The following is a 25,047-nucleotide window of genomic DNA, read 5'->3' as shown; positions in this document are numbered from 1 at the left end:
CATTTGTTCCTTCTGCTGCCAACTCTGAACTTTTCGGAACTTTTGGGCCTCTTTGAACTTTGTTGTTTACGACTTTCTTTTATAACATGCAACTATTAGAGTAACCTATAGACTGTAAGTGATAGTCTATCTGACCTTTGCTGTTGCTACTATTAGCTGTTCATGTTGAAGTACTATATTTAGGCTCAACATCACAGATCGTTCCAATAAACACTCAGTTAATAACAGCTTCAGCTTATGTTGCACCTTTAATGTAGTCCAATGTCCGAAGGTATTTCACTGGGGTGTTTTCAAAGAAAGTTTACACTGAGATACTAGGTAGGACAGATGATCAAAAGCTTCGTCAAAGAGTTAAGGTATAAAGAGTATCATTAAAGAAGAGGGAGAAATGGAAATGTTTAAGAAGACAATTCCAGAGTTTATGGCCAAGAAATTGAATCGAAACTAAATTAACACTGTTATTAGATAATAGCCAAGAAGATAAACCTCTGGATAGTTGAACACTAGCCAGATAAATCAACCGTGTCAAAGGTAAATAATAACGCTTATTTTCAATCTTCAGTGCAGAAATATGAAAAATCATTCTCCAGCTCTCAAACTAAACTGTAACAGAATCTCAGTCTCTGACTAAACATTTGGTAGAATTTATTATTGACTGCATCACAGTGTTGCTATTCTACTCTCAGTACTTTCAGAATAATGGTAACAGGCTCAGACTATTGAAGTTCCTTTTAAGACACATTTTTTTATTTAAATAGATCTGTTGATTTCAGCCCTGGTTGCTGACCAGGCATATATTGGAAAATGCACAAAAGAAATTTGAGGGTGCATACATGAGGATCAATGGTCGGCACAACATTGTGGGCTGAAGGGCCTGTTCTGTGCTGTACTGTTCTATGTTCTATGTTCTATATCTTATTCATAAAAATATCTTAATATGCGCACATAGTCACAAATGCAGTTTGGTTCTGTGCAGTAACATATCAAGAAAACAAGCAAACATTTGGAGTTTGTCTCTGGCCAAACAAATCAAAGACATCTCTTACCTTAACGAGGCTATATTTACATATAAATGGGAGGGTTCAATAACTGAACAGGACCCTGTTTAACTTTAGCAGAATGACCCCAGACAATAGTCTTTCCCCACTGCACCTTGGCAGCAGCTGCCCCAAGCTTTAGTGCATCTCTCAGCATGTTGCCCTGGACTTTGGAGCATGCCAGTCTGCGACGCTCGCTCAGGGTCAACTCCTTGCTCTGATGGCCAGTAAGTTCTGAGCAGACCAACAAGTGCCTTTCATTGAGCTGACGATCCTCCAGGCACAGCCGATGTTTGTCCTGGTGTGCATCCCGGGGAACCGAACGTACAGCACAGAATCCTGCGTCACAGACCTGCTCAGGATGAACCTCGACAAAGATTACTGCATCTCTCTTCAGACCTCCTTTGCAAAAGCATACTCCAACAGGAGATGCGTGACAGTCTTAACCCCACTGCAGCCGCTTCAAGGGCAGCGTACGGTGGAACAGACACACTGAGTGTACATAAAGGACCTCACGGGTAGTCCCCTTCTCAGCAACAGCCACGTGAAGTCTTGGTGCTTTTTGGAAAATTCTGGTGATGAGACATTCCGCAAAATGACTTTGACGATCTGCTCAGGGAACCATGCGACAGGACCCGCCGTCTCCTTTTCCCACAGGGCCTGGAGGATGCTATGTGCTGAGCACTTGCTTTGGACATCAATACTTTTCAATCTCCCAATGCTCAGTAAGTACTCTGTACATGCTTCTCCCATCAAGGTGAACAACCTCACAGTTATCCCCATGATATTCCATCTGTCGTGTTCTTGCAAACTCTCTTGGCCTGTCTGAATCCACTTGAAATCTTGTTGCAACCTCCTCTCAAGTCATTTCCCACCTTGTTTTGCATCATCCACAAATTTGGAAACGTTGCATCCAAGTATCCACATTCAAACCATTGATATAAATTGCAAACAACTAGGGCCGCAAATGTAGATTCTTAAAAATCCATCTATCTGTCCTCTTTGCTTTGTCACCACAAATAAACCCTGCAAACCTAAGGAGACATACCAGCCTACAAAAGGTTGACTCTGTTTTTCTGTCTCCACAGATGCAGCCAGTTTCTCCAACAATCTGTTTCTATTTCAGATTTCCAGCACCCTGAATAATTTGCCTTTTCTACATATTAACCTCTATTGCACAGAACTTCCAGAGCTATGGAGTCTCATTCCTTCACACTGTAACTATTTTGTCATCCAATTACTTAAACTTGCAAAAACTTTAGTTTAAAATCGCTTTCACATTTCACATTCAAACTGCATTCTGTCCCTTTTTACCTCGTGTATCTGGTTAAGACCAAAATTTTCTATTTATTTTTCTCTCTCTTAAAAAGGCATCAATTTGAGGTTAAGACCGGTGTGAGACAGAAAACAGCAACAGAGTTTCACTAAATGTGAAAGGCAGAGCCCACCCCCACACTGCAGTGAACGCAGCTGTTCAAATGGGGAAACTGAAAGTGATTTTTGAGTCTGACTTTCCGGAAATGGCAGCACATGTTAGGGGAATTTAACGCTGCTTTGAGACGTCCCACTTGATCCAGTAAAGTAGACAATAGCACCGAGCTGCTGCAGTTTCAGTTTGTCAGTTTCCACGCTCGCTCTGGGACTGCATCTCCACTGATAGTGTTCAGTTGTTATTTATCTCTGGGGTTGGCTGATTCCGAAAGGAAGATCTCACAGTTCACCTCAGAAAGAACCCAGGACAGATGAATTCGAAAGAAGCTGAGGAATTTGAGTGCCCTATCTGCATGCAAGCACTGCACAAGCCGATCAGAACCCAGTGTCAACATGTGTAAGTAATGTTTGAACATTAGGGCAAGGTTTTAGAGTGTCATTCTTGTCCACTTTTCGGTGAAACTAGCTTTCTCTTCTTGGAGAGGTTGCTGTTGCTAATGCAGTACAAGTGCTGGGAAGTAATGCTGAACTTGCATCAGACACTCACATACAACAGAATGCAGCTTACTGGAAATCTGAAATAAAAACAGGGACCCAGCAATCCTGGCAGCATCTGTGGAAAGAGGAACAGATAACGTTCCCAGTTCTGCAACCCTTTTTCATTTGCAGTTAACTCAGTTTCTCTGTACATCGATGGTGCCAAATCTGCTGAGTTGCTCTGTGTTTTGTACTGATTAGATCTCAGCTACAGTTTCAGTAGGAACTGCTGATGTTGGAGAATCTGAGATAACAAGGTGGAGAGCTGGATGAACACAGCAGGCCAAGCAGCATCAGAGGAGCAGGAAAGGCTGATGTTTCGTGCCTAGACCCTTCATCAGAAAACGTCAACCTTCCTGCTCCTCTGATGCTGCTTGGCCTGCTGTGTTCATCCAGCTCTACACCTTGTTATCTCAGATCTCAGCTACAGTTCTGAATTGGAAGCATAGGAACGCATTGGAGAGAGAGCGCAAAAGCAGTTTACAGGAATGGTTCCAGGAATGAAAAAGCTCAGCTATGAGGGTAGATTGGAGAGGTTTCGAATCAGTTTTTGTTGGAGAGGAGAAGGCTGAAGGGCGATGTAATGTTTTCACAATCATGAAGGGTCTGGATGGAATGGATGAGGAGGAACTTCTGCTTGTAAGAACTAATGTGCCCAGATTTAAAGTGATTTTACAAGAGAAGTAAATGTGATGTGGGAGAAAATGTTTTTTCCTCAGCGAGTAGTCAGGGTGTGGAATGCACTGCCTAGAAATGGGGGCGGGGGCAGGTTTAATTGAGGCATCCAAGAGGGGCATTGGAAGAAGCAAAGTGCAGAGTTACGGGACAAGGCAGGAATATGCTCCTGCGTTAAAATGCTCCAGGAATCAGTGCACACACTATGGGCTGAATGGCTTTCTTCAGCACTGTAACAATTTCTGTGAATCTGTTCACGATCAAAGCAGAGGGGAAAAAGGGCTGGCTGCTCGTTGGAATTTGTAATAATGATAGGCGATCTAATTAAACTCGAGGCGATCGAGCGCCTGTAAGAAGTGTGGTCCCAAAGTGGCTAAGCAATTTCAAAAGACTGTAATGTTTGACTTTTAGCTTTATTTCTTTATTTTTCTACCTAATACTAAGAATTACTGTAATGTCTAACTTTTAACTTTGTTCTTTCTTTCTGCGTTTTTCTTATGATTCTGTACCTATTTTGCCTTGTGTGGTGACATTATACACTTTTCACTGTACCTCTGTACAAAGAACAAAGAACAACGCAGCCCAGGAACAGGCCCTTTGGCCCTCTAAGTCTGTGCTGACACATTTTGCCCTTCCATACTAAAAGTGTCTTCACTTACTGGATCCATATCCCTCTATACCCTTCCTATTCATGTATTCGTTCAGGTGTTTCTTCTGCTTTTGGACATGTAATAATAAAACTTAAATCTTTAAAAAAAATGTAAACATAGGTCCTGAAGGGACTTGATAGGGTGGGTCTGAAAGGATGTCTCCCCTTGCGGTAGAGACTAGAACTAAAGCATTTCTGAAGATAATAAAGTGTGAGGCTGGATGAACACAGCAGGCCCAGCAGCATCTCAGGAGCACAAAAGCTGACGTTTCGGGCCGAGACCCTTCATCATTTCTGAAGGGTCCAGTACCGAAATGTCAGCTTTCCTGCTCCTCTGATGCTGCTTGGCCTGCTGTATTCATCCAGCTCTACACCTTGTTATCTCAGAGCTAAAGGGGGAACCAGTTTAGGACTAAGGTTCTCCCATGTGAGAATCAGGGTAGGATTGTTATTCTGCAGAAATGTTTTTCCACAGAGAGTGGCAGAGGCAGGCTTATTGAATATTTTTAAGGCTGAGGTAAATAGTTTCTTGATTGACAAAGGAGCTAAAGACTGTTGGGAGGTAGGCAGGAATGTGAAGTTGAAGCCACAATTAGATCAGCCATAATCTTACAAAATGCAGGAAGGAGACCATTCCTTCCAGCTCATTCCAGTTGTCGGAATGTTCCTCAACCAGACATCTCTGAACCAGACGTAAGGTCTAATTGCAATGAGTGGTTAAGGTTTGGAATGCACCACCTGATAATGTGGTGGAGGCAGACTCAGTGATAACTTTAGAAAGGGAACAATATTCTGAGATGAGAAAATTTTCAGAACTAAGTGGGAGAGAGAGAGAGTGCAAGTGGAACATATTGCATTACAGTTGCTGAGAACCCGACAGGGATAAGCCAGACAGAATAGCCGTACAGGATGCTGTAATCATTCTATAGTTCTTTGTTGTGGAGGTGCTGGTGCCAGACTGGAATGGACAAAGTCAGAAGTCACGCAACACCAGGTTATAGTCCAACTGGTTTATTTGAAATCACAAGCTTTCTTAGCGCTGCTCCTTCATCAGGTGAAGAATTCATCTGATGAAGGAGCGAAGCTCTAAAGCTTTGTGTTTTCAAATAAACCAGTTGGATTATAGCCTGGTGTTGTGTGACTTCTGACTTTGTCCATTCCGGTCTGGCACCGTCACCTCTGCATCTCTGGGCATAGACATTTCATTTTAGTCATAAAAGATTTATCCTTTATCCTTAATCTCTGACCCTTGGTTCTTGGGTGCCGATAATGCCAAAATCTCCTTTTACAATCAATGGACTCTGGTTTGGACGCTGCATGTCATTAATCATGGTTGGCTTTAGTCCTATATATGTACATGACAAGTATATGAACATACAAACAAGGAGTAGGCCACGTGGCCCTCGTTTATGCTCTATCACTCGTGAAAAGCATAGCTGATCTGGTTGTTCCACATTCCTACTCATCTGTAAATAATCTTCCACCTCTTCCCTGTCAATAGTCTATCCATCTCCGCCTCAAAAATAAGTAAATGAATTTGTTTCCATCACCTTTCAAGGAAGTATCTCACCACCCACAACCCTCTGAGAGAAGATTTTTGGCTTCTTTCTGTTTTAAATGGGTAACCCCTTATTCTGGAACAGTTGACCCCCTTGTTTTAGATCCTTCCACAAGAGGAAACATTCTGTCCAGGCCCACCCTGTCCTGACCTCTCATGATCTTAATCATTTCAATCAAGTCACCTCTTACCCTTCAAAACTCCAGTCGATATTGTCTCACAATGCCATGTATAACTGAAGCATTATCTCCTTGCTTTTGCCTCCTGGAAGTCTATGCATAGTATATCTACCAGACCCCCTTTGTCAATAGCATGTCACTTTTTTTTAAAGAAGCCTGGTATGTTTAGTCAATACAAGCTTGCAGGCATTAGTTGCCTAATGCCTTGTCCCTAAATGCTCATGACGTTTGTGCCCGGTTCTGGGTGTCATCCTTTCAGATGGACTATTGAATCATGGAATCCCCACAATGCAGAAGAGGCCATTTGGCTCATTGAGTCTGCACCAGCCAAGTGTCCAAAGAGCATCCTATCCAGAAACCCTCGGGTGAGTCTCTTCTTCAGAATAGACAAGATGTTATGTGTTAGTGACTGTCTTATATTTATGATGCTTGATTTTGGTCTGTACAAAAGTGGAAACATTCCAAACCATCAGACTGGACTTGAAAAGTCAACTCTTTTTTTTTCTCCCTGCACAGATGCTGCCAGACCTGCTGAGTTTCTCCAGCACTTTCTGTTTGTATTTGGCAAGTTCTCTCTGTCTGCTCAATCAAGCTTCAAATAACTACAAACTACAAGCTTCATAACTACAAAGGCCATTCCATCCCACCCCCCCACCCCATCCCCACCATGCCGTCCTTCTCTCTGTATTGGAAAGAACCCCAGCCTCACTGTTTTCTTTGATTCTTTTCCTTTCAGCTTTTGCCAAGAATGCCACATTAAAAACTTCAACACGAACAGCGGAAAATGTCCATTGTGCCGGAATCCCACTTCTCCCATGGAGGAGCCAGCAACCGACATTGAGACCTGCATGAGAACAGTGAAAGCAAATTGCAGAGGTTGTGACATTGAGGTTAGTTCATGAAGAGCGGGCTCCTGAAGTTTTGGCTACCCCTGTTGTTTTCAGTTGCAGAGCCTGCACCAGCTCATCTTAACCTACGGAGTTTGAACAGACTCGACCAGGTTTCTCCATTTTTGTCTGAGACACTGTAATGTTGGCAAAATCTCGGAGATAGTAGCGCACTCTCATGACCTCTTACGTTTGGCGACACATCTGGAGAAGACACACATCCAGGAGTCAGATGTCTGTAAGAATAACAGGGTTGTAACGGTAGGGGAGTTTGACTTTCCAAACATACACTGGGACTGCCATGGTGTTAAGGGCTTGGATGGTGGGGAATTTGTCAAAATGTGTACAAGAAAATTTTCTTTATCAATATGCAGATCTACCTTCAAGGGAAGGAGCAAAACTTGACCTTCTCTTGGAAATAAGGCAGGGCAAGTGACTGAAGTGCTAGTGGGGGAGCACTTTGGGACCAGTGATCATAATTCTATTGGTTTTAAAATAGTTATAGAAAAGACAGGCCTTGTGTAAAAGTTAAACTTTGAAGTTGGAGTTAGGCAAACTTTGGTGGTATGAGACAGAAACTTTCAAGAGTTGATTGGAGTAGACTGCGGATAAAGGGATGGGTGGCAAGTGGGTGGCTTTCAAAAGTGAGATAACGAGAGTTCAGAGACATTATGTTCCTTTTAGAGTGAAAGGTAAGGCTGTTGGAGTGGTAAACAATGGATGAGAAAAGGTAATGAGGCTCTGGTCAGAAATAAGAAGACATATGTTAGACATAGACTACTGGGATCAAGTGAATCTCTTGAAGAGTATAAGGGGGTGTTAGGGGCATTCTTAAGACAGAAATCAGGAGGGCAAAAGGGGATATGGAATAACCTTGACTGATAAGGTGAAAGATAATCCAAAGAGATTCAACAAGTACATTATAGGCAAAAGAGAATAACCATCAATGAGATCGTCTACGGGTGGAGCTACAGGAGATGGGAGGGATACTAAACAAAAATTTTGTGTCAATTTTTACTGTGGAGAAATTCATGGAGGCTAGCAACCTCAGGGAATTAATATTTATGCCACTGAAAACAGTCCACATTACAGAAGAGGTGGTGCTAGAGGTCATAGAAAAAACAAAGATGGATGAATCTTTGGGATCAGTGGTGTGCCGCAGGGATCAATGCTGGGTTTGTTTTTGTTTGTCATTTAAACATTTGGATGAAAATTTAGGAAGTAAGTAAAAGTGCGTAGGTTTGTGGATGATGGTATAGTTCACTGTGAAGAAGGTTCTCTAAGATTGCAGAGACAATGGGAACTGCAGATGCTTGAGAATTCCAAGATAATAAAATGTGAGGCTGGACGAACACAGCAGGCCAAGCAGCATCTCAGCAGCACAAAAGCTGACGTTTCGGGCCTAGACCCTTCATCAGAGAGGCGGATGGAGAGAGGGAACTGGAATAAATAGGGAGAGAGGGGGAGGCAGACCGAAGATGGAGACAAAAGAAGATAGGTGGAGAGAGTATAGGTGGGGAGGTAGGGAGGGGATAGGTCAGTCCAGGGAAGACGGACAGGTCAAGGAGGTGGGATGAGGTTAGTAGGTAGGAGATGGAGGTGCGGCTTGGGGTGGGAGGAAGGGATGGGTGAGAGGAAGAACAGGTTAGGGAGGCGGAGACAGGCTGGGCTGGTTTTGGGATGCAGTGGAGGGAGGGGACGAGCTGGGCTGGTTTTGGGATGCAGTGGGGGAAGGGGAGATTTTGAAACTGGTGAAGTCCACATTGATAGCATATGGCTGCAGGGTTCCCAGGTGGAATATGAGTTGCTGTTCCTGCAACCTTTGGATGGCATCATTGTGGCACTGCAGGAGGCCCGTAATGGACATGTCGTCTAAAGAATGGGAGGGGGGGTGGAAATGGTTTGCAACTGGGAGGTGCAGTTGTTTGTTGCGAACCCACCGGAGAGGAAGAACTGGGCTGGTTTTGGGGTGCAGTGGGGGAAGGGAGAGCTGCTCGGTTTGCAACAAACAACTGCACCTCCCAGTCGCAAACCATTTCAACTCCCCCTCCCATTCCTCAGACGACATGTCCATTATGGGCCTCCTGCAGTGCCACAATGATGCCACCCGAAGGTTGCAGGAACAGCAACTCATATTCCGCTTGGGAACCCTGCAGCCCAATGGTATCAATGTGGACTTCACCAGCTTCAAAATCTCCCCTTCCCCCACTGCATCCCAAAACCAGCCCAGTTCGTCCCCTTCCCCCACGGCATCCCAAAACCAGCCCAGCTCGTCCTCTCCCCCCACTGCATCCCAAAACCAGCCCAGCCTCTCTCTGCCTCCCTAACCTGTTCTTCCTCTCACCCATCCCTTCCTTCCACCCCAAGCCGCACCGCCATTTCCTACCTACTAACCTCATCCCACCTCCATGACCTGTCAGTCTTCCCTGGACTGACCTATCCCCTCCCTACCTCCCCACCTATACTCTCCTCTCTACCTATCTTCATTTCTCTCCATCTTCGGTCCGCCTCCCCGTCTCTCCCTATTTATTCCAGTTCCCTCTCCCAATCCCCCTCTCTGATGAAGGGTCTAGGCCCGCAACGTCAGCTTTTGTGCTCCTGAGATGCTGCTTGGCCTGCTGTGTTCATCCAGCTCCACACTTTGTTCTCTGAGATTACAAATGGGTCTTGGTCAATTGTGCCAATGGGCTGAGAATTGACAGATGATGTTTAATTTGAATGATTGTGAGGCATTGCATTTTGATAAAACAAACAGGAGCAAGACTTACACAGTCAATGGTAGGGCCTTGGGAAGAGTTGTTGAATAGAGAGACCTAGGGGCTCAGCCACATAGTTCTTTGAAATTTGGGTCACAGGTTAGACAGGGTAATTAGGAAGGTGTTTAGCACACTTGACTTCATTGCTCAGACCATTGAGTATAGGATTTGGGAAGTCATGTTGTGGTTGTACAGGACATTGGTGAGGTCACTTTTGCAGTATTCTATCCAGCTCTGGGTGCCCTGCTGCAGGCAGCTTTTATTAAATTGGACAGGGTGTCTAGGGTCAGCGTACACAATCTCAGAATAAGAGGGCACCCATTTAAGACGGAGATGAGGCTGAATTTCTTGTCTCAGAACGCAGTGAATCAGTGGAACTCTTTACCATAGAGGATTGTCAAGGCTGGGTCATTAAATAAATTCAGGGATGAGACAGAAGATTTTTAATCGGTGAGGGAATCAAGAGCTGTGCAGAAAAGGCAGGAAAGTGGAGTTGAGGATTATCAGATCAGCAATGATCGTAATGATAGAGCAGACTCGATGTGCTGAATGGCCTATTCGGCTGCTGCATCTGATTGTCTGATGCTACTATATTTCTGTGTGTATATCAAAAGTGTGGGGTTGTTTTCAGGTGTATCTGATCAACATGAAGGCACACACTTCAGCCTGTGCAAAGTATTTGGAGGAATACGGTCCATACGACAATACAAGTGCAATACCTCAGCCAACACCTGCATCATTCAGGTAAGCTTTGAATCTGCCAGGGAATAAAAATAATTCCACATCAAAATAATAAAATGTGAGGCTGGATGGACACAGCAGGCCCAGCAGCATCTCAGGAGCACAAAAGCTGACGTTCCGGGCCTAGACCCTTCATCAGCGAAGGGGATGGGGTGAGGGTTCTGGAATAAATAGGGAGAGCGGGGGAGGCGGACTGAAGATGGAGAGAAAAGAAGATAGTAGGAGAGGAGAGCATAGGTGGGGAGGTAGGGAGGGGATAGGTCAGTCCAGGGAAGACGGACAGGCCAAGGAGGTGGGATGAGGTTAGTAGGTAGGAGATGGAGGTGCGGCTTGGGGTGGGAGGAAGGGATGGGTGAGAGGAAGAACAGGTTGGGGAGGCAGAGACAGGTTGGACTGGTTTTGGGATGCAGTGGGTGGAGGGGAAGAGCTGGGCTGGTTGTGTGGTGCAATTGGGGGAGGGGACGAACTGGGCTGGTTTTGGGATGCGGTGGGGGAAGGGGAGATTTTGAAGCTGGTGACGTCCACATTGATACCATTGGGCTTCAGGGTTCCCAAGCGGAATATGAGTTGCTGCTCCTGCAACCTTCGGGTGGCATCATTGTGGCACTGCAGGAGGCCCATGATGGACATGTCATCTAAAGAATGGGAGGGGGATTTGAAATGGTTTGCGACTGGGAGGTGCAGTTGTTTATTGCGAACCGAGTGGAGGTGTTCTGCAAAGCGGTCCCCAAGCCTCTGCTTGGTTTTCCCAATGTAGAGGAAGCCATACCGGGTACAATGGATGCAGTATACCACATTGGCAGATGTGCAGGTGAACCTCTGCTTAATATGGAAAGTCATCTTGAGACCTGGGATAGGGGTGAGGGAGGAGGTGTGGGGGCAAGTGTAGCATTTCCTGCGGTTGCAGGGGAAGGTGCCGGGTGTGGTGGGGTTAGAGGGCAGTGTGGAGCAAACAAGGGAGTCACGGAGAGAGTGGTCTCTCCAGAAAGCAGACAAGGGTAGGGATGGAAAAATGTCTTGGGTGGTGGGGTCGGATTGTAGATGGCGGAAGTGTCGGACGATGATGCGTTGTATCCGGAGTTGGCCTCTTTGGGCGGTTGTGGCAGGGGCGGGGTGTGAGGGATGTGTTGCAGGAAATGCGAGAGACGTGGTCAAGGGCGTTCTCGACCACTGTGGTGGGAAAGTTGCGGTCCTTGAAGAACTTGGACATCTGGGATGTGCGGGAGTGGAATGCCTCATCATGGGAGCAGATGCGGCAGAGGCGGAGAAATTGGGAATAGGGGATGGAATTTTTGCAGGAGGGTGGGTGGGAGGAGGTGTATTCTAGGTAGCTGTGGGAGTCGGTGGGCTTGAAATGGACATCAGTTGCAAGCTGGTTGCCTGAGATGGAGACTGAGAGGTCCAGGAAGGTGAGGGATGTGCTGGAGATGGCCCAGGTGAACTGAAGGTTGGGGTGGAAGGTGTTGGTGAAGTAGATGAACTGTTCGAGCTCCTCTGGGGAGCAAGAGGCGGCGCCGATACAGTCATCAATGTACCGGAGGAAGAGGTGGGGTTTGGGGCCTGTGTAGGTGCGGAAGAGGGACTGTTCCACGTAACCTACAAAGAGGCAGGCATAGCTGGGGCCCATGCGGGTGCCCATGGCCACCCCCTTAGTCTGTAGGAAGTGGGAGGAATCGAAAGAGAAGTTGTTGAGGGTGAGGACGAGTTTGGCTAGGTGGATGAGGGTGTCGGTGGAGGGGGACTGGTTGGGCCTGCGGGACAAGAAGAAGCGGAGGCCCTTGAGGCCATCTGCATGCAGAATACAGGTGTATAGGGACTGGACGTCCATGGTGAAAATGAGGTGTGGGGGCAAGGGAATTGGAAGTCCTGGAGGAGGTGGAGGACGTGGGTGGTGTCATGGACGTAGGTGGGGAGTTCCTGGACCAAAGGGGAGAAAATGGAGTTCAGATAGGTGGAGATGAGTTCGGTGGGGCAGGAACAGGCTGAGACAATGGGTCGACCAGGGCAGGCAGGTTTGTGGATTTGGGGAGGGAGATAGAAACGGGCCGTGCGGGGTTGGGGAACAATGAGGTTGGAGGCTGTGGGTGGGAGGTCCTCTGGGGTGATGAGGTCATGAATGGTGTTGGAGATGATGGTTTGGTGCTCAGGGGTGGGGTCATGATCGAGGGGGCGGTAGGAGGTGGTGTCGGAGAGTTGGCGTTTGACCTCGGCGATGTAGAGGTCAGTGCGCCATACTACCACTGCGCCACCCTTGTCTGCGGGTTTGATGGTGAGGTTGGGGTTGGAGCGGAGGGAGCGGAGGGCTGCCCGTTCTGCAGGGGAGAGGTTGGAGTGGGTGAGAGGGGTGGAGAGGTTGAGGCGGTTAATGTCTCGACGGCAGTTTGAGATGAAGAGGTCGAGGGAAGGTAGGAGGCCTGGGGTGGTGTCCAGGAGGAGGACTTGTGCTGGAAGCGGGTGAAGGGGTCAGTGGAAGGAGGGTTAGGTTCCCGGTTGAAGAAGTAGATGTGGAAGCGAAGGCGGCGGAAAAACTGTTCTACGTCCAACCGTGACTGGTATTCGTTGATGTGTGGGTGGAGGGGGACAAAGGTGAGCCCCTTACTAAGGACTGACCGTTCGTCCTCAGTCAGTGGAAGGTCTGGGGGGATGGTGAAGATGCGGCAGTGTTCTTCTCTGTCTTCTCTGGGGTTGCTGACTGTGGAGGTTGTGGGCGGAGCAATGAGGTCGTTGGCTGTGGGCAGGGTTCCGTCGGCCGTGGGCGGGGTTCCGTCGGCCGTGGGCGGGGTTCTGTCGGCGGTAGGAGGAGCGGGGTGGGCGGCAGCAGCTGCGGTGAAGGTGGTGTGTGAGATGTTGTAACTGGAAGTGGAGGCGGTGACTGCAGCAGCGGTCCCGGGAGTGGTGCGGCCGGCAGAGGCGGATGTGACTTCATCAGTTAGATCTCCGGCCATGTCCTCATGGTCAATGGTGGCGGTTACATGGTGGGGGAGGGGCAGGGACAGGCTCGGGATTTGGGAGGCGCAGGAATCCTCTTGTGGTTGGCAGGAGCCAGTGAGTTTGTTGTACTTACAATTTTTGGTGTCCAGTAAATCTGAGTAGAACTGGGTGTTCAGTCTGTGGATCCTGCGGAGGATAAAAAACAGCAGGGGTCCTTTGCAAGTCTGGGAGAGGGAGGGTCTGAGCTGGGGCAGGCTGGATTGCAGTGTCTGGAGATGCCGGCGCATGGCTGCGAGTGTCTGTTTCAGGACTCACAGGGAGAAACGCTTCTGAAGGGTCTGAATATTCTGGGTGTAGAGGTGGTCACGGTTATGGCCAAATTGGGAAGGCTTGAATGTAGACTGTAGTCCACTGGGGATGATCCAGTTCCGTAGGCAGGTGCTGAGGAAGGTGATGTGGCTGTGGTACCTGGTTTGCTTCAGGACATGGTCGAGCAGTTTCTAGGCTGAAGAGATTACAAGAGAGTTGCAGTGGGAGAGAGATTCCCTGAGGTTGGTCCGGAGGGAGGAGGGTAACTTCTTCAGGTTAGGCATCCCTGGAAGAGGCTTCGCAGTGAGGTTAAAATTGTAACAGTGATAATGGGAACTGCAGATGCTGGAGAATCCAAGATAATAAAATGTGAGGCTGGATGAACACAGCAGGCCCAGCAGCATCTCAGGAGCACAAAAGCTGCATCCATTGTACCCGGTGTGGCTTCCTCTATATTGGGAAAACCAAGTGGAGGCTTGGGGACCGCTTTGCAGAACACCTCCGCTCGGTTCGCAATAAACAACTGCACCTCCCAGTCGCAAACCATTTCCACTCCCCCTCCCATTCTCTAGATGACATGTCCATCATGGGCCTCCTGCAGTGCCACAATGATGCCACCCGAAGGTTGTAGGAACAGCAACTCATATTCCGCTTGGGAACCCTGCAGCCCAATGGTATCAATGTGGACTTCACCAGCTTCAAAATCTCCCCTTCCCCCACCGCATCCCAAAACCAGCCCAGTTCATCCCCTCCCCCAACTGCACCACACAACCAGCCCAGCTCTTCCCCTCCACCCACTGCATCCCAAAACCAGTCCAACCTGTCTCTGCCTCCCCAACCTGTTCTTCCTCTCACCCATCCCTTCCTCCCACCCCAAGCCGCACCTCCATCTCCTACCTACTAACCTCATCCCACCTCCTTGGTCTGTCCGTCTTCCCTGGACTGACCTATCGCCTCCCTACCTCCCCACCTATACTCTCCTCTGCACCTATCTTCTTTTTTCTCCATCTTCGGTCCCCCTACCCCTCTCTCCCTATTTATTCCAGAACCCTCCCCCCATCCCCCTCTCTGATGAAGGGTCTAGGCCCGAAACGTCAGCTTTTGTGCTCCTGAGATGCTGCTGGGCCTGCTGTGTTCATCCAGCTACACACTTTGTTATCTTGGATTCTCCAGCATCTGCAGTTCCCATTATCACTCCACATCAAAATGTCTACTCTTAGATGTGATTCCAGAACTTGCTGAACAATCCTAAATTAGATTGGATTCCCTACAGTGTGGAAACAGGCCCTTCAGCCCCACAAGTCCACACTGCCCCTTGAAGCATCCAACCCAGACCCATCCCCCTATAACCCACACACTCCTGAACACTACAGCCAATTTAGCATGGCCGATCCACCTAGCCTGCATATCTTTGGACTGTGGGAGGAAACCGGAGCACCTGGAGGAAACCCACACACACACGGGGAGAATGTGCAAACTCCACACAGACAGTCCCGAGGCTGGAATTGAACCCGGGTCCCTGGCGCTGTGAGGCTGCAGTGCTAATCACTGAGCCACCGTGCCACCCTACTGTGCTCATAGTGACACCAACAAACAATTTATGATAAACTGTCACACCTGTTATGTTGTTCAGTTATGCTCATTAACGGTAAGAAACATTTATGCACAAATCAAAGGAATATATCAAAGCTTTGCGCATTTTATGAATTAGTTTGGCGACCCTGTTTTCCCTGGAAAAGCTCAGCAGGCCTGGCAGCATCTGTGAAGGAAAAATCAGAGTTAATGTTTCCAGACCCGAAACATTAACTCTGATTTTCTCTTCACTGAAGCTGCCAGACCTGCTGAGCTTTTCCGGAAACTTCTGTTTTTGTTCATGATTACAGCATCAGCAGTTCTTTCAGTTTTTATCCTAAATTCCCTGTTGCTTCGTTCATGGAAATGCTGCACCGTCTTCACAGATTACTTTATCTGACTGGTGCCTGGAGGTTTCGACTCTGAGGCAGTCCAGATACGAATGCAGGACAAATGAAATCCAAGTCATTGATAAAATGTAATTTAATACATGTGAATGCTTGTACCTCAACACTTCATTAGGTGCTCAGTAACGTGGGAAAATAGCTTTCTCTTGTGGTTCATTGGATTATTTGCATCGCTGAGTACAAATCTCCAACACAAGGAAGTTAGTGATGTTTTACTCATTCTGCTCATCTATGTTCTTCTACAAAGATTTGTAGAGGTTTGTTTCAGAGAATTGTCCTATAAGTGGTTTCGCAGTTGTTTATTGCTGCTCGTCCATCAATGTGACCTCAAAAACAATGTAGCACAGTACTTCTTTTTTCTCTGTCTTCAAGTGCCATGGATCCAAACGGATCTACATTTACCTGTCCATATTGCCAACAAACGGGTTATGACATGAGCGATCTCGTGCTGCACTGTTGCACAAATCATTATCATGACAATCAGCATGTGGTAAGTGCTTTCATGTTGTTTCTTCTTGATCATTAAATTGTTTGTGCAATGGAAACGTTTACATTGTGAATGCCACTCTTCAGAAAATCAGTTGGCGCTCTGCTTGATGATGGTGCGAGTTTAACTGACGTTCAAATCAAGAGGACCCTCTGCCCTTCACTCCACTCCAGCAAGAGTGACATTGAAGGTTCATCTCCGCTTTTCCTGTTGGAGAAAGAAAGACCAACATCTTGCATTTTTATGTTATTTTGTGACCTCAGAATATCCTCACTGCAGAAAATGAAACACTTGCTAAAGACCTTCGTCCTTTGTATCTAACTGGGAAAAATTCCCATCCACACCCAACTGATAAGATACATTAAGACACTGAGAATGGAGCCCAGTTTCCGGGAGGATTCACAATGAACTCTCAATCACTCTCCCCATCACAGTGAGCTTCATATTGTTGCGTCAAGGCAATATGTTGGATTCAACAGAACCATTGTGTGGGAAATCAGTTCCGTTTTTAATGTCAATTCTTTGCACCAAAATTACTCAAATATTGCCTGAGAAATTTGTGGAGTTGATGGAAACAAAGACTTGCACTTTTCCCGACCACCAGAGGTTCAGAGCCAATGAAGTGTATTCCCTGTTGGAATTGTTTTGCTTCACTCATGTCGCCAGCTGACCAGCAGTTCTTATTGGAAAGATAGAAACCAATTCATATACAGCAAGTTACCACAAACATCAGTGTAGTAATTACCAGATAATATGGTTTATTGTGATTAAAGGATACCTAATTGGGTAGATTACCAAGGAGGACACCCCTGCTGTTTTGTTAATGTGCTAATGTAGCAGCAGTATGTACTATCTACAAGATGCACCAAAGATCCTCAGACAGCACCTTCCACACACATGACCACTTCCATCTGGAAGGACAAGCGTAGCAGATACATGGGAACACTACCCCCTGCAAGTTCCCCTCCAAGTCACTCACCATCCTGACTTGGAAATATATCACTGTTCCTTCAGTTTCACTGGGTCACAATCCTGGAATTCCCTCCCTGATAGCATTGTGGGTCAACTCACAGCAGGAAGGCTGCAGCGATTCAAGAAGGCAGCTCATCACCACCTTCTCAAGGGCAACTAGGGATGGGCAATAAATGCTGGGCCCAGCCAACGACACCCACATCCCACAAAAATGAATAAAAAGAAATGGGGTATTGCTGGTTAGGCCAGCATTTATTGCCCATCCCTAACTTCACTGAAGAGGGGAGTGGCCAGCTGCCTTCTACTCTAGAATAGTATTGTTGAACCTTTTCTCGTCGCCAGAGAGGCCAGAAGAGATGATGGTTTTACATCACATCCAGTTTGAAAGTGCAGTACTCCCTCAGAACTATACCAGAGAGTCTGCAACGATTATTCTACTCAAGTGGGACATGTACCATCAACCTTTTTAAAAGATGAGAATGCTATCGTTTAACATGGCTGTGCTTTTTTATCTGAAGCTGTGGATTATTGTACTGTAGGTCTGTCCGATTTGTGCATCAATGCCCTGGGGGGATCCAAATTATCACAGCAGGAATTTCATTCAGCACCTGAGAGTCCGACACCGATTCCACTACCAATACTTTGTGGTGAGTGTAATTTTTGATGTTGTGTTTACATCATGCCGATTGCAAGAAATTGAGAAGGTCAGCTGAATACTATCCTTTATTCTGAGTGGAACATTAAAGTGAAATTATGCTTCAGGTACAGAGGGTATTGGTGAGACCACATCTCAAATATTGTGTGCCCTTTCAGTCTCTTTATTTAAAGATTGATGTGTCGGAGGTGGTTCAGCAGGGTTTGCTAAATTGATACCAGCAATGACTATGTTTTTGTCGAGTCACACCGTACAGAAAGGGCCCTTTGATGTAAGTCTACACATATATTGAAAGAAAAGAAACGTTAGACACATTGGTGATAATGGGAACTGCAGATGCTGGAGAATCCGAGATAACAAAGTGTGGAGCTGGATGAACACAGCAGGCCAAGTAGCATCTCAGGAGCACGTTAGACACATTGGGCTAGTTTACAGTGGAGTTTAGAAGAGTGAGTGGTAATTAAAGTATATATCACGGAGAGAAAGTGAATGTGAAAATGATATTTCCTCCTGTGGGTGAGTCCAGAACTAGGGGGTGTTTTTAAAAAATAGGTGTTGCCCTTTGAGCACAGGTATGAGGAGAAATACTTTCTCTGATAGAGTCCCTACAGTGTGGAAGCAGGCCACTTGACCCATTAAAGTGCGCACCAACCCTCCAGAGAGCATGTCAGTGCAGGAAAGTGGGACCAGTGTAGATTTAGTGTAGCTTTGGTGGTACAGACTTGATGGGCTTGAGGGCCTCTGCTACCGTCTATGGCTCTGTGATCCTTTGCAGGAGGCAGCGCGATGAATTGAGAAAATCAGGCGGGTGCAAAATGTCTGAATGTTCATCTCAAAAATTTTTTTCTCTCCTTGTTTCAGAATTTTAATCAGGATGAAGAATTGATGCTGCAAGACACCATTTGGAATTCATATCAGGATTTTGATTAAATCCCTTTTCAAGAAACATTTCCTCCAGAAAATCACTCGCTCTCCTTCTGAAACAAAAAAGCTACGCTTTTCAAATCAGCTTTGTAAAAATGAATTCACAAGCAAGCTTTGAAGCTCATCGTCCTGTTGAAAGTTGGTTTGGAGTTTTATTTGGAGCATCGTTGAAAGAATCTTTCTGCCTGTTGATGAAAAGTTGTCGATCTCACAGCAATAATTCCTCATGATAGTCAGTATTACTTGAGGTTTCCCTTTTGTGAATGTTCATATTCAGTTGTAAACCTTCAATGTATCATGACAATAATCCATACATTATTGCACTTTTTCCTTATTCTTTTGTGGGATGGTGGCATCTTTGCCAAGAACAGTGTGCGTTCCCCATCCCTGATCACCTCTAGAATGCAATGACTGGACGGGCCATTTCAGACAGCGGTTAAGAGTCAGACATATCGTTGTGGGTCTGGAGTCACATGTAGACCAGACCAGGAAAGGATGGCAGATTTCCTTCCCTCAAAGAGATTGATGTGCCAGATTTTTTAAAAAACTGCAAATGACCACCATTTCATGGTCACCATTACTGACACCAGCATTCAATTCAGGATTTGAATTAAATCATTTGGATTGACAATTGATTTAAGTGCCAGTGTGTAAGGTTCGAACATGTGTCCCCAGAACAATAACCTGGGATTCTGGATTGCTACACACTGTTATACAAACAAGGCCTTTTGATTCTGTTGTGCAGTTCAGTAAGACCATTGTCGATCTGATTTTAACTTCAGCTCTCTATTCCTGGCATCATAATGCCACTATCACCATGTGACTTTTTATAACTCTCTTTTCTTTCTCCATCACCTTCTGATTAGATTGACAATCCTGCCATATTGTTCTCTTCTTTAGTGACTGACACAGTACTGTTCACATGTTACTGTCACATACGTTCCAACACAGTCGTCATATCTTGCAATGTCTGACTTTTCCCCCTGTGCATAAGGCCATCATTGCTCTTATCCCATGAATAAACATCAGTGTAGATGAGATGAAACTTTTCCTGAACATATGTTTTCAGCAATATTTATCCCTCAACCAATATCATTAAAATCAAATCATCTGGTCACTACACATTGATGTTAGTGGGATTTTCCTGAGCCTAAGTGTTCCAATATTGCAACACTTCAAAAAGTAGCTCCTGATTGTGAAGCACTTTGTGGTAAATGGGACAGAAAGGTCCGAAGCACTGCCCTGTACAATGTCATGTGGAATGGGGAATGGAATCCCCAGCTGCGGATCCCAAAACCCAACATCAAGTCCACCTCAAAATCTCAGGAACATGGCCATTCTATCAATGTAACCTGGAACTAGCCACTAACATTGTAATAACTGCTTCATGTTCAAGACAAGAACCTTTTCTAGTTAGACTGCGAAGTGGTTTTCCTCAGCCACTCTGGGCCAAGCAGGGCCTGTTGTTTCCTATACTTAAAGAGGACGGTGGTGACAAACCTACTGATTGTTGAGGTGCACACTCAATTTACACACATGTAGAACAATCTTCAGCATGCGAAAATTGCCACTTAAATGCAATTCCTTCTTTCCTCTCCTTTTTATTCCCTTCCTTTGTATCTTTCTCTCTATCCCTTTCTCTTCCTTATCCTTTCTTTGTCGCCTTTCTTTCTCTTTCTGCCTCTCTCTCCTTTTCTTTCATTCTCCCTTGTTTTTTTCTCTGTTTTTCTACTGCTTTTTACCTTCTTGCTCTGCCTTATCTCTTTCCTTCCCTCCCTGTCTCTCTCTATCTCTTTCCACTCACGTCCTTTGTGCTTTCTTTCCCCTTTTCTCTTTGTCTATCTTACTTTCAGTCTGTTATCTTTTCTCTCTTTCATTCTAGAGAACACAGTGTGAGGCTGGATGAACACAGCAGGCCCAGCAGCATCTCAGGAGCACAAAAGCTGACGTTTCGGGCCTAGACCCTTCATCAGAGAGGGGGATGGGGAGAGGGAACTGGAATAAATAGGGAGAGAGGGGGAGGCGGACTGAAGATGGAGAGTAAAGAAGATAGGTGGAGAGAGTGTAGGTGGGGAGGTAGGGAGGGGATAGGTCAGTCCAGGGAAGACGGACAGGTCACGGAGGTGGGATGAGGTTAGTAGGTAGCTGGGGGTGCGGCTTGGTGTGGGAGGAAAGGATGGGGTGAGAGGAAAAACAGGTTCGGGAGGCGGAGACAGGCTGGGCTGGTCTTTCATTCTGTTCGGTCACTGACTGAAGCGCAGGAGAAATTTTGTTCATACCCACTAATGACATTCTCCTTCAGTCATCTGATCAAATGACAGAAATCTTGAAAAGGTGGAACAGCAAGTAGGAAATACCAACACCTCTTCCTTGACTTAGCACTTTGACACTGGGGATTAAATCAATGGTTTTTATGTGACTCTTTGCAATACTTGCACACTATCCTTTGCACTCAGAAAGCCGGACTGAGTATAGCAAGATAATAAAATGTGAGGCTGTATGAACACAGCAGGCCAAGCAGCATCTCAGGAGCTTTTGTGCTCCTGAGATGCTGCTTGGCCTGCTGTGTTCATCCAGCCTCATTTTATTATCTTGGAATTCTCCAGCATCTGCAGTTCCCATTATCACTGAGTATAGCACTTAGTTTATGTCTAACAACTTCCTGTAGTGTATCCATCATTGCGTTCTGTTGTCTTTTAAATGATATATTTTAAGTAGAATTTTGAAGGTACTTCCTTCATTGTATTGTCTATTTTTATTTGCATTGATGAATAAAACTTACACAATAAATATGAGTGAACTTTAATCTGAAATGTGTTTCCAAATCTTTATGTTGTTTGTGATGACTTTATGGCGGTTAATTTTTGACTGACCTAAAGAATGATTAGCGCTTTCCTGGGTAATAGCACAGGCATGATATCTCCTTGCTGATTAATCAAATTATAGGAGCAGGAGTAGCCATTCGGTCCTTCAAGCCTGCTCTACCATCCAATAAGATGGCGGTTTGATTGAAGAGGTAGATTCTTATGAGTGTCTGAAATCTTCTTTTCAGACATGGGACATGATACCAGCATTAATGTTATCGCTGGACTGTTAATACCAGGGACCCAGGTAACATTCTGGGGACCTGGGTTCAAATCCCGCCACGGCAGATGGTGGAATTTGAATCCAGTAAATATCTGGAAATAAGAATCTAATGATGACCGTGAATCTATTGTTAATTGTTGAAAAAGCCCATCTGGTTCACTAATGTCCTTTAGGGAAGGAAACTACCATCCTTACCTGGTCTGGCCTACATGTGACTCCAGCCCCACAGCAACGGGGTTGACTCTCAACTGCCCTCTGGGCATTTGGGCATGGACAATGTATGCTGCCTGGCCAGCTTATCCCATGAATGAATAAAAAAAATTATTGCCCGTCCCTAGTTGCCCCTTGAGAACATGGGGGTGAGCTGCCTTCTTGAACCACTGCAGTCCACGTCCTGTATGTAGACCCACAATGCCCTTAGGGAGGGAATCCCAGGATTTTGACCCAGTGACACTGAAGGAAAGGTGATTCATTTCCAAGTCAGAATGGTGAGTGGCTTGGAGGGGAACTTGCAAGTGATGGACCTCTCCAGGATCTGCTGCCCTTGCCCCTGAGATGGCAGAGGTTGCTGACTTGGAAAGTGCTATCTAAGAAACTTTGGATGTTGTAATAGGCATTGTTATTGCCTCACGGCTAATATGCAATACACCTTCAAGACTCAAGCTCATAATATCATCACCATATCATGAAAGTCCTCAGTCTCCAACTTATTGTGACTGCTTCTAGCATGGCACATTGAGAGGAACATCCTCCAGTTTGTGACTCCATTGCTCAGTACTAGCCCATACACAGCAATGCCTAGGATTGTGATATACCTAGGGAATGGGGGCTGTAAGAAACATCTACAGACTCTTTCAATGCTATGTTATCTGTTTCTAACTCGGATATTATAGGAGCTAAAATATGTATCACCTCATCAGGCATGGATACCGCACTAAAGGTAATAATTCTGCCAGCGCTGCGATGGCAGATTGTGAGTGTGGAACAGATCTGTGTGAACAGCTGTTGACATTTAAGAAGAAACAACTCCCTGATCCTATGTATGACAGGTAAGTGGCAGGCAGAATTTAACCCTGGTAAGTGTGAGGTGATGTGCCTTGGAAGAATTAATAAGACAAGAGAGTACTCAGTGAATGGCAAGGCATGGGGAAACCCAGAGGGACAGAGAGATCCATGTGTTCTTACCCACAGATCCCTGAAGGTGGTAGGACAGGTTGATAGGGGAGTTAAGAAAGCAACTGGGATCCTTGCTTTTATCCATCAAGGCATAAATGAGAAGAGCAAGGAGGAAATGTTGGAGATGTGCAGGACTTTGGTTGGGCCACAGCTGGAGCACCCTATCACAGCTCTGTTCACTACACTATAGGAAGGATGTGATCACAGTGGAGGGGGTGCAGAGGGAGATTCACCCAGATGTTGCCTGGGATGGAGCACTTCAGCGATGAATTCATGCTGGGTAAGCTCATGTTGTTTTCTTTGGAACAGAGAAGGTTGAAGGGGGACCTATGAGAGGTGTATAAGATGACAGGGGCATCGACAAGATGGATGGACTGCAGACGTTCCCCTTAGTTGAAGGATCAAGAACAAGAACATTTTAAGGTGAAAGGCAAGGGGTTTAGAGGGGGCTCAAGGAAAGATTGTTTTTTCACCTAGAGGATGGTGGGAATCTGGAATGCACTGCCAGCCTCTAAATAGATCTATGACTCTACAACTTGATGAGCACTTGATGTCTCATAACATTCAAGGCTCTGGGCCAAGTGCTGTAAAGTGGAATTAGTCTACTTTCCTGGATGAGTGCAGCGCCAACAACATCAAGAAGCTTGAAATTATCCAGCACAAAGCAGTCTACTTGACTGGCACCACATCTATTAACTTCAACTTTTAGAACCACTGCACAGTGGCAGCAATATACATAATGACCAAGATATATGCAACAACTCACCTCCAATAGCACTTTTCAAACCCATAACCTTAGAAGGACAAGGGCAGCAGATCCATGGGTACACCATTGTCTGCAAGTTTCCTTCCATTCTGACTTGGAAAGAATTGCCATTCCTTTAGTGTTTCTGGGCCAAAATCCTGGAATTCCCTCTCTAAGGGAATTGAAGTCCTACCTGTAGTACAAAGACTTCAGCAGTTCAACAAAGTGGCTTTACCACACCCTCTGAATAGTTAATTAGACCCAGGCAGTGATGTTCATCTCTCACAAGTGAAGTTTAAAAATGTGAACAAGGTCAGAAGCCACACAACACCAGATTATAGTCCAACAGGTTTATGTGAAATCACAAGCTTTTGGAGCTGGGCTTTCTCATCAGGTGAAGTGCGAGAGAAGCACACAGGCACAGAATTTACAGGCAGTGAGATCAATGGGCAGAGATATGAAAAGAATGTACAAATGTTGTGAGTGGAGTGTTGATAGGTTGAATAATTAATCTCTGCAGGTGATCAAAAGTGTCAGATGGTGTGAGTAAAGTGTCCACAGCTGAATAGCAAGTGAAGGGAAGGCCAGTAAATAGATTAATTGAGACAGCAAGATAGTTAAACAAAATTTAAAATAAGGTGGTGCTGCAGCCAATCCAAACCAGCTAGAATAATATGATAAATGTAAGAGTCGCATGCTGAGGGTCTAACCAAAGTAACGAGGAATCCAAAACTGTACAAATTAGTTAAGGTAAAGACTATAACTAGTTATCAAGGTGATGGTGTCAAAACAGGACTGTAAGGAAGGTTTTACAGATGCAGAACAGTGTGGTGGGGTCACATGTACCGCGGCATGAGCCCATGGTCCCAGTTAAGGCTATCTTCATGGGCACCGAACTTGGCTATCAGTTTCTGCTCGGTGATTCTGCGTTGCTGTGTATTTCAAAGGCTGCATTGGAGGACACTTGCCTAAAGATTGGAGACTGAATGTCCATGACCCCTGAAGTGTTCCCCAATAGGGAGGGAACGTTCCTGTCTGGTGATTGTTGCGCAGTGTCCATTGGTGGACATTGCTGGCTACACCAGCTTTTGTTGCCCATGCCTAGCTGCCCTTGAGAAGGTGGTGGTGAGGCTGGCTTCTTGAACTACTGCAGTCCATTGACCCACAATGCCATTTGGGAGGGAATTCCAGGATTTTAATCCAGTGACACTGTAGATATGGTGATATATTTCCACATCAGGATGGTGAGTGGCTTGGAGGAGAACTTGCAGTTGGCAGTGTTCCCACGTATCTGCTGACTTTGTCCTTCAGGATGGAAGTGATTGTGGGTTT

General features: G+C 45.9%; 1 protein-coding gene across 4 annotated transcripts; it reads left to right on the top strand.

Annotated features, from left to right (window-relative positions):
- The first annotated feature begins 302 nt into the window (after positions 1-302).
- LOC125451401 (E3 ubiquitin-protein ligase RNF166-like) lies at positions 303-21,233 on the top strand. Of its 4 annotated transcripts, none has more exons than XM_059646382.1 (7): positions 303-531; positions 6,326-6,431; positions 6,803-6,956; positions 10,341-10,453; positions 16,042-16,159; positions 17,668-17,775; positions 18,645-21,233. In XM_059646382.1, the coding sequence occupies exons 2-7, from the start codon at positions 6,355-6,357 to the stop codon at positions 18,711-18,713; spliced, it is 639 nt and encodes a 212-aa protein (XP_059502365.1). In that variant the 5' UTR covers positions 303-531; positions 6,326-6,354; the 3' UTR covers positions 18,714-21,233. The 4 variants fall into 4 exon arrangements, with proteins under 4 accessions (XP_059502365.1, XP_059502364.1, XP_059502367.1 ...); XM_059646384.1 differs by lacking the exon at positions 303-531 and adding an exon at positions 2,757-2,865; XM_059646383.1 differs by lacking the exon at positions 303-531 and adding an exon at positions 3,401-3,644.
- The last annotated feature ends 3,814 nt before the right edge of the window (positions 21,234-25,047 follow it).

Source organism: Stegostoma tigrinum, chromosome 5 (genome assembly GCF_030684315.1).
Source record: "Stegostoma tigrinum isolate sSteTig4 chromosome 5, sSteTig4.hap1, whole genome shotgun sequence".
In the NCBI taxonomy this organism is placed as follows: Eukaryota; Metazoa; Chordata; class Chondrichthyes; order Orectolobiformes; family Stegostomatidae; genus Stegostoma; species Stegostoma tigrinum.
This window is presented reverse-complemented; position numbering and strand designations above follow the sequence as displayed.

What these genes read in the sequence shown, in the direction of transcription:
- LOC125451401 (XM_059646384.1), top strand. An exon ending in GCAGAGGTTGTGACATTGAG is followed by an intron (nt 6,957 to 10,340) that starts GTTAGTTCATGA and finishes GGTTGTTTTCAG; the next exon opens with GTGTATCTGATCAACATGAA. An exon ending in CCAACACCTGCATCATTCAG is followed by an intron (nt 10,454 to 16,041) that starts GTAAGCTTTGAA and finishes TCTGTCTTCAAG; the next exon opens with TGCCATGGATCCAAACGGAT.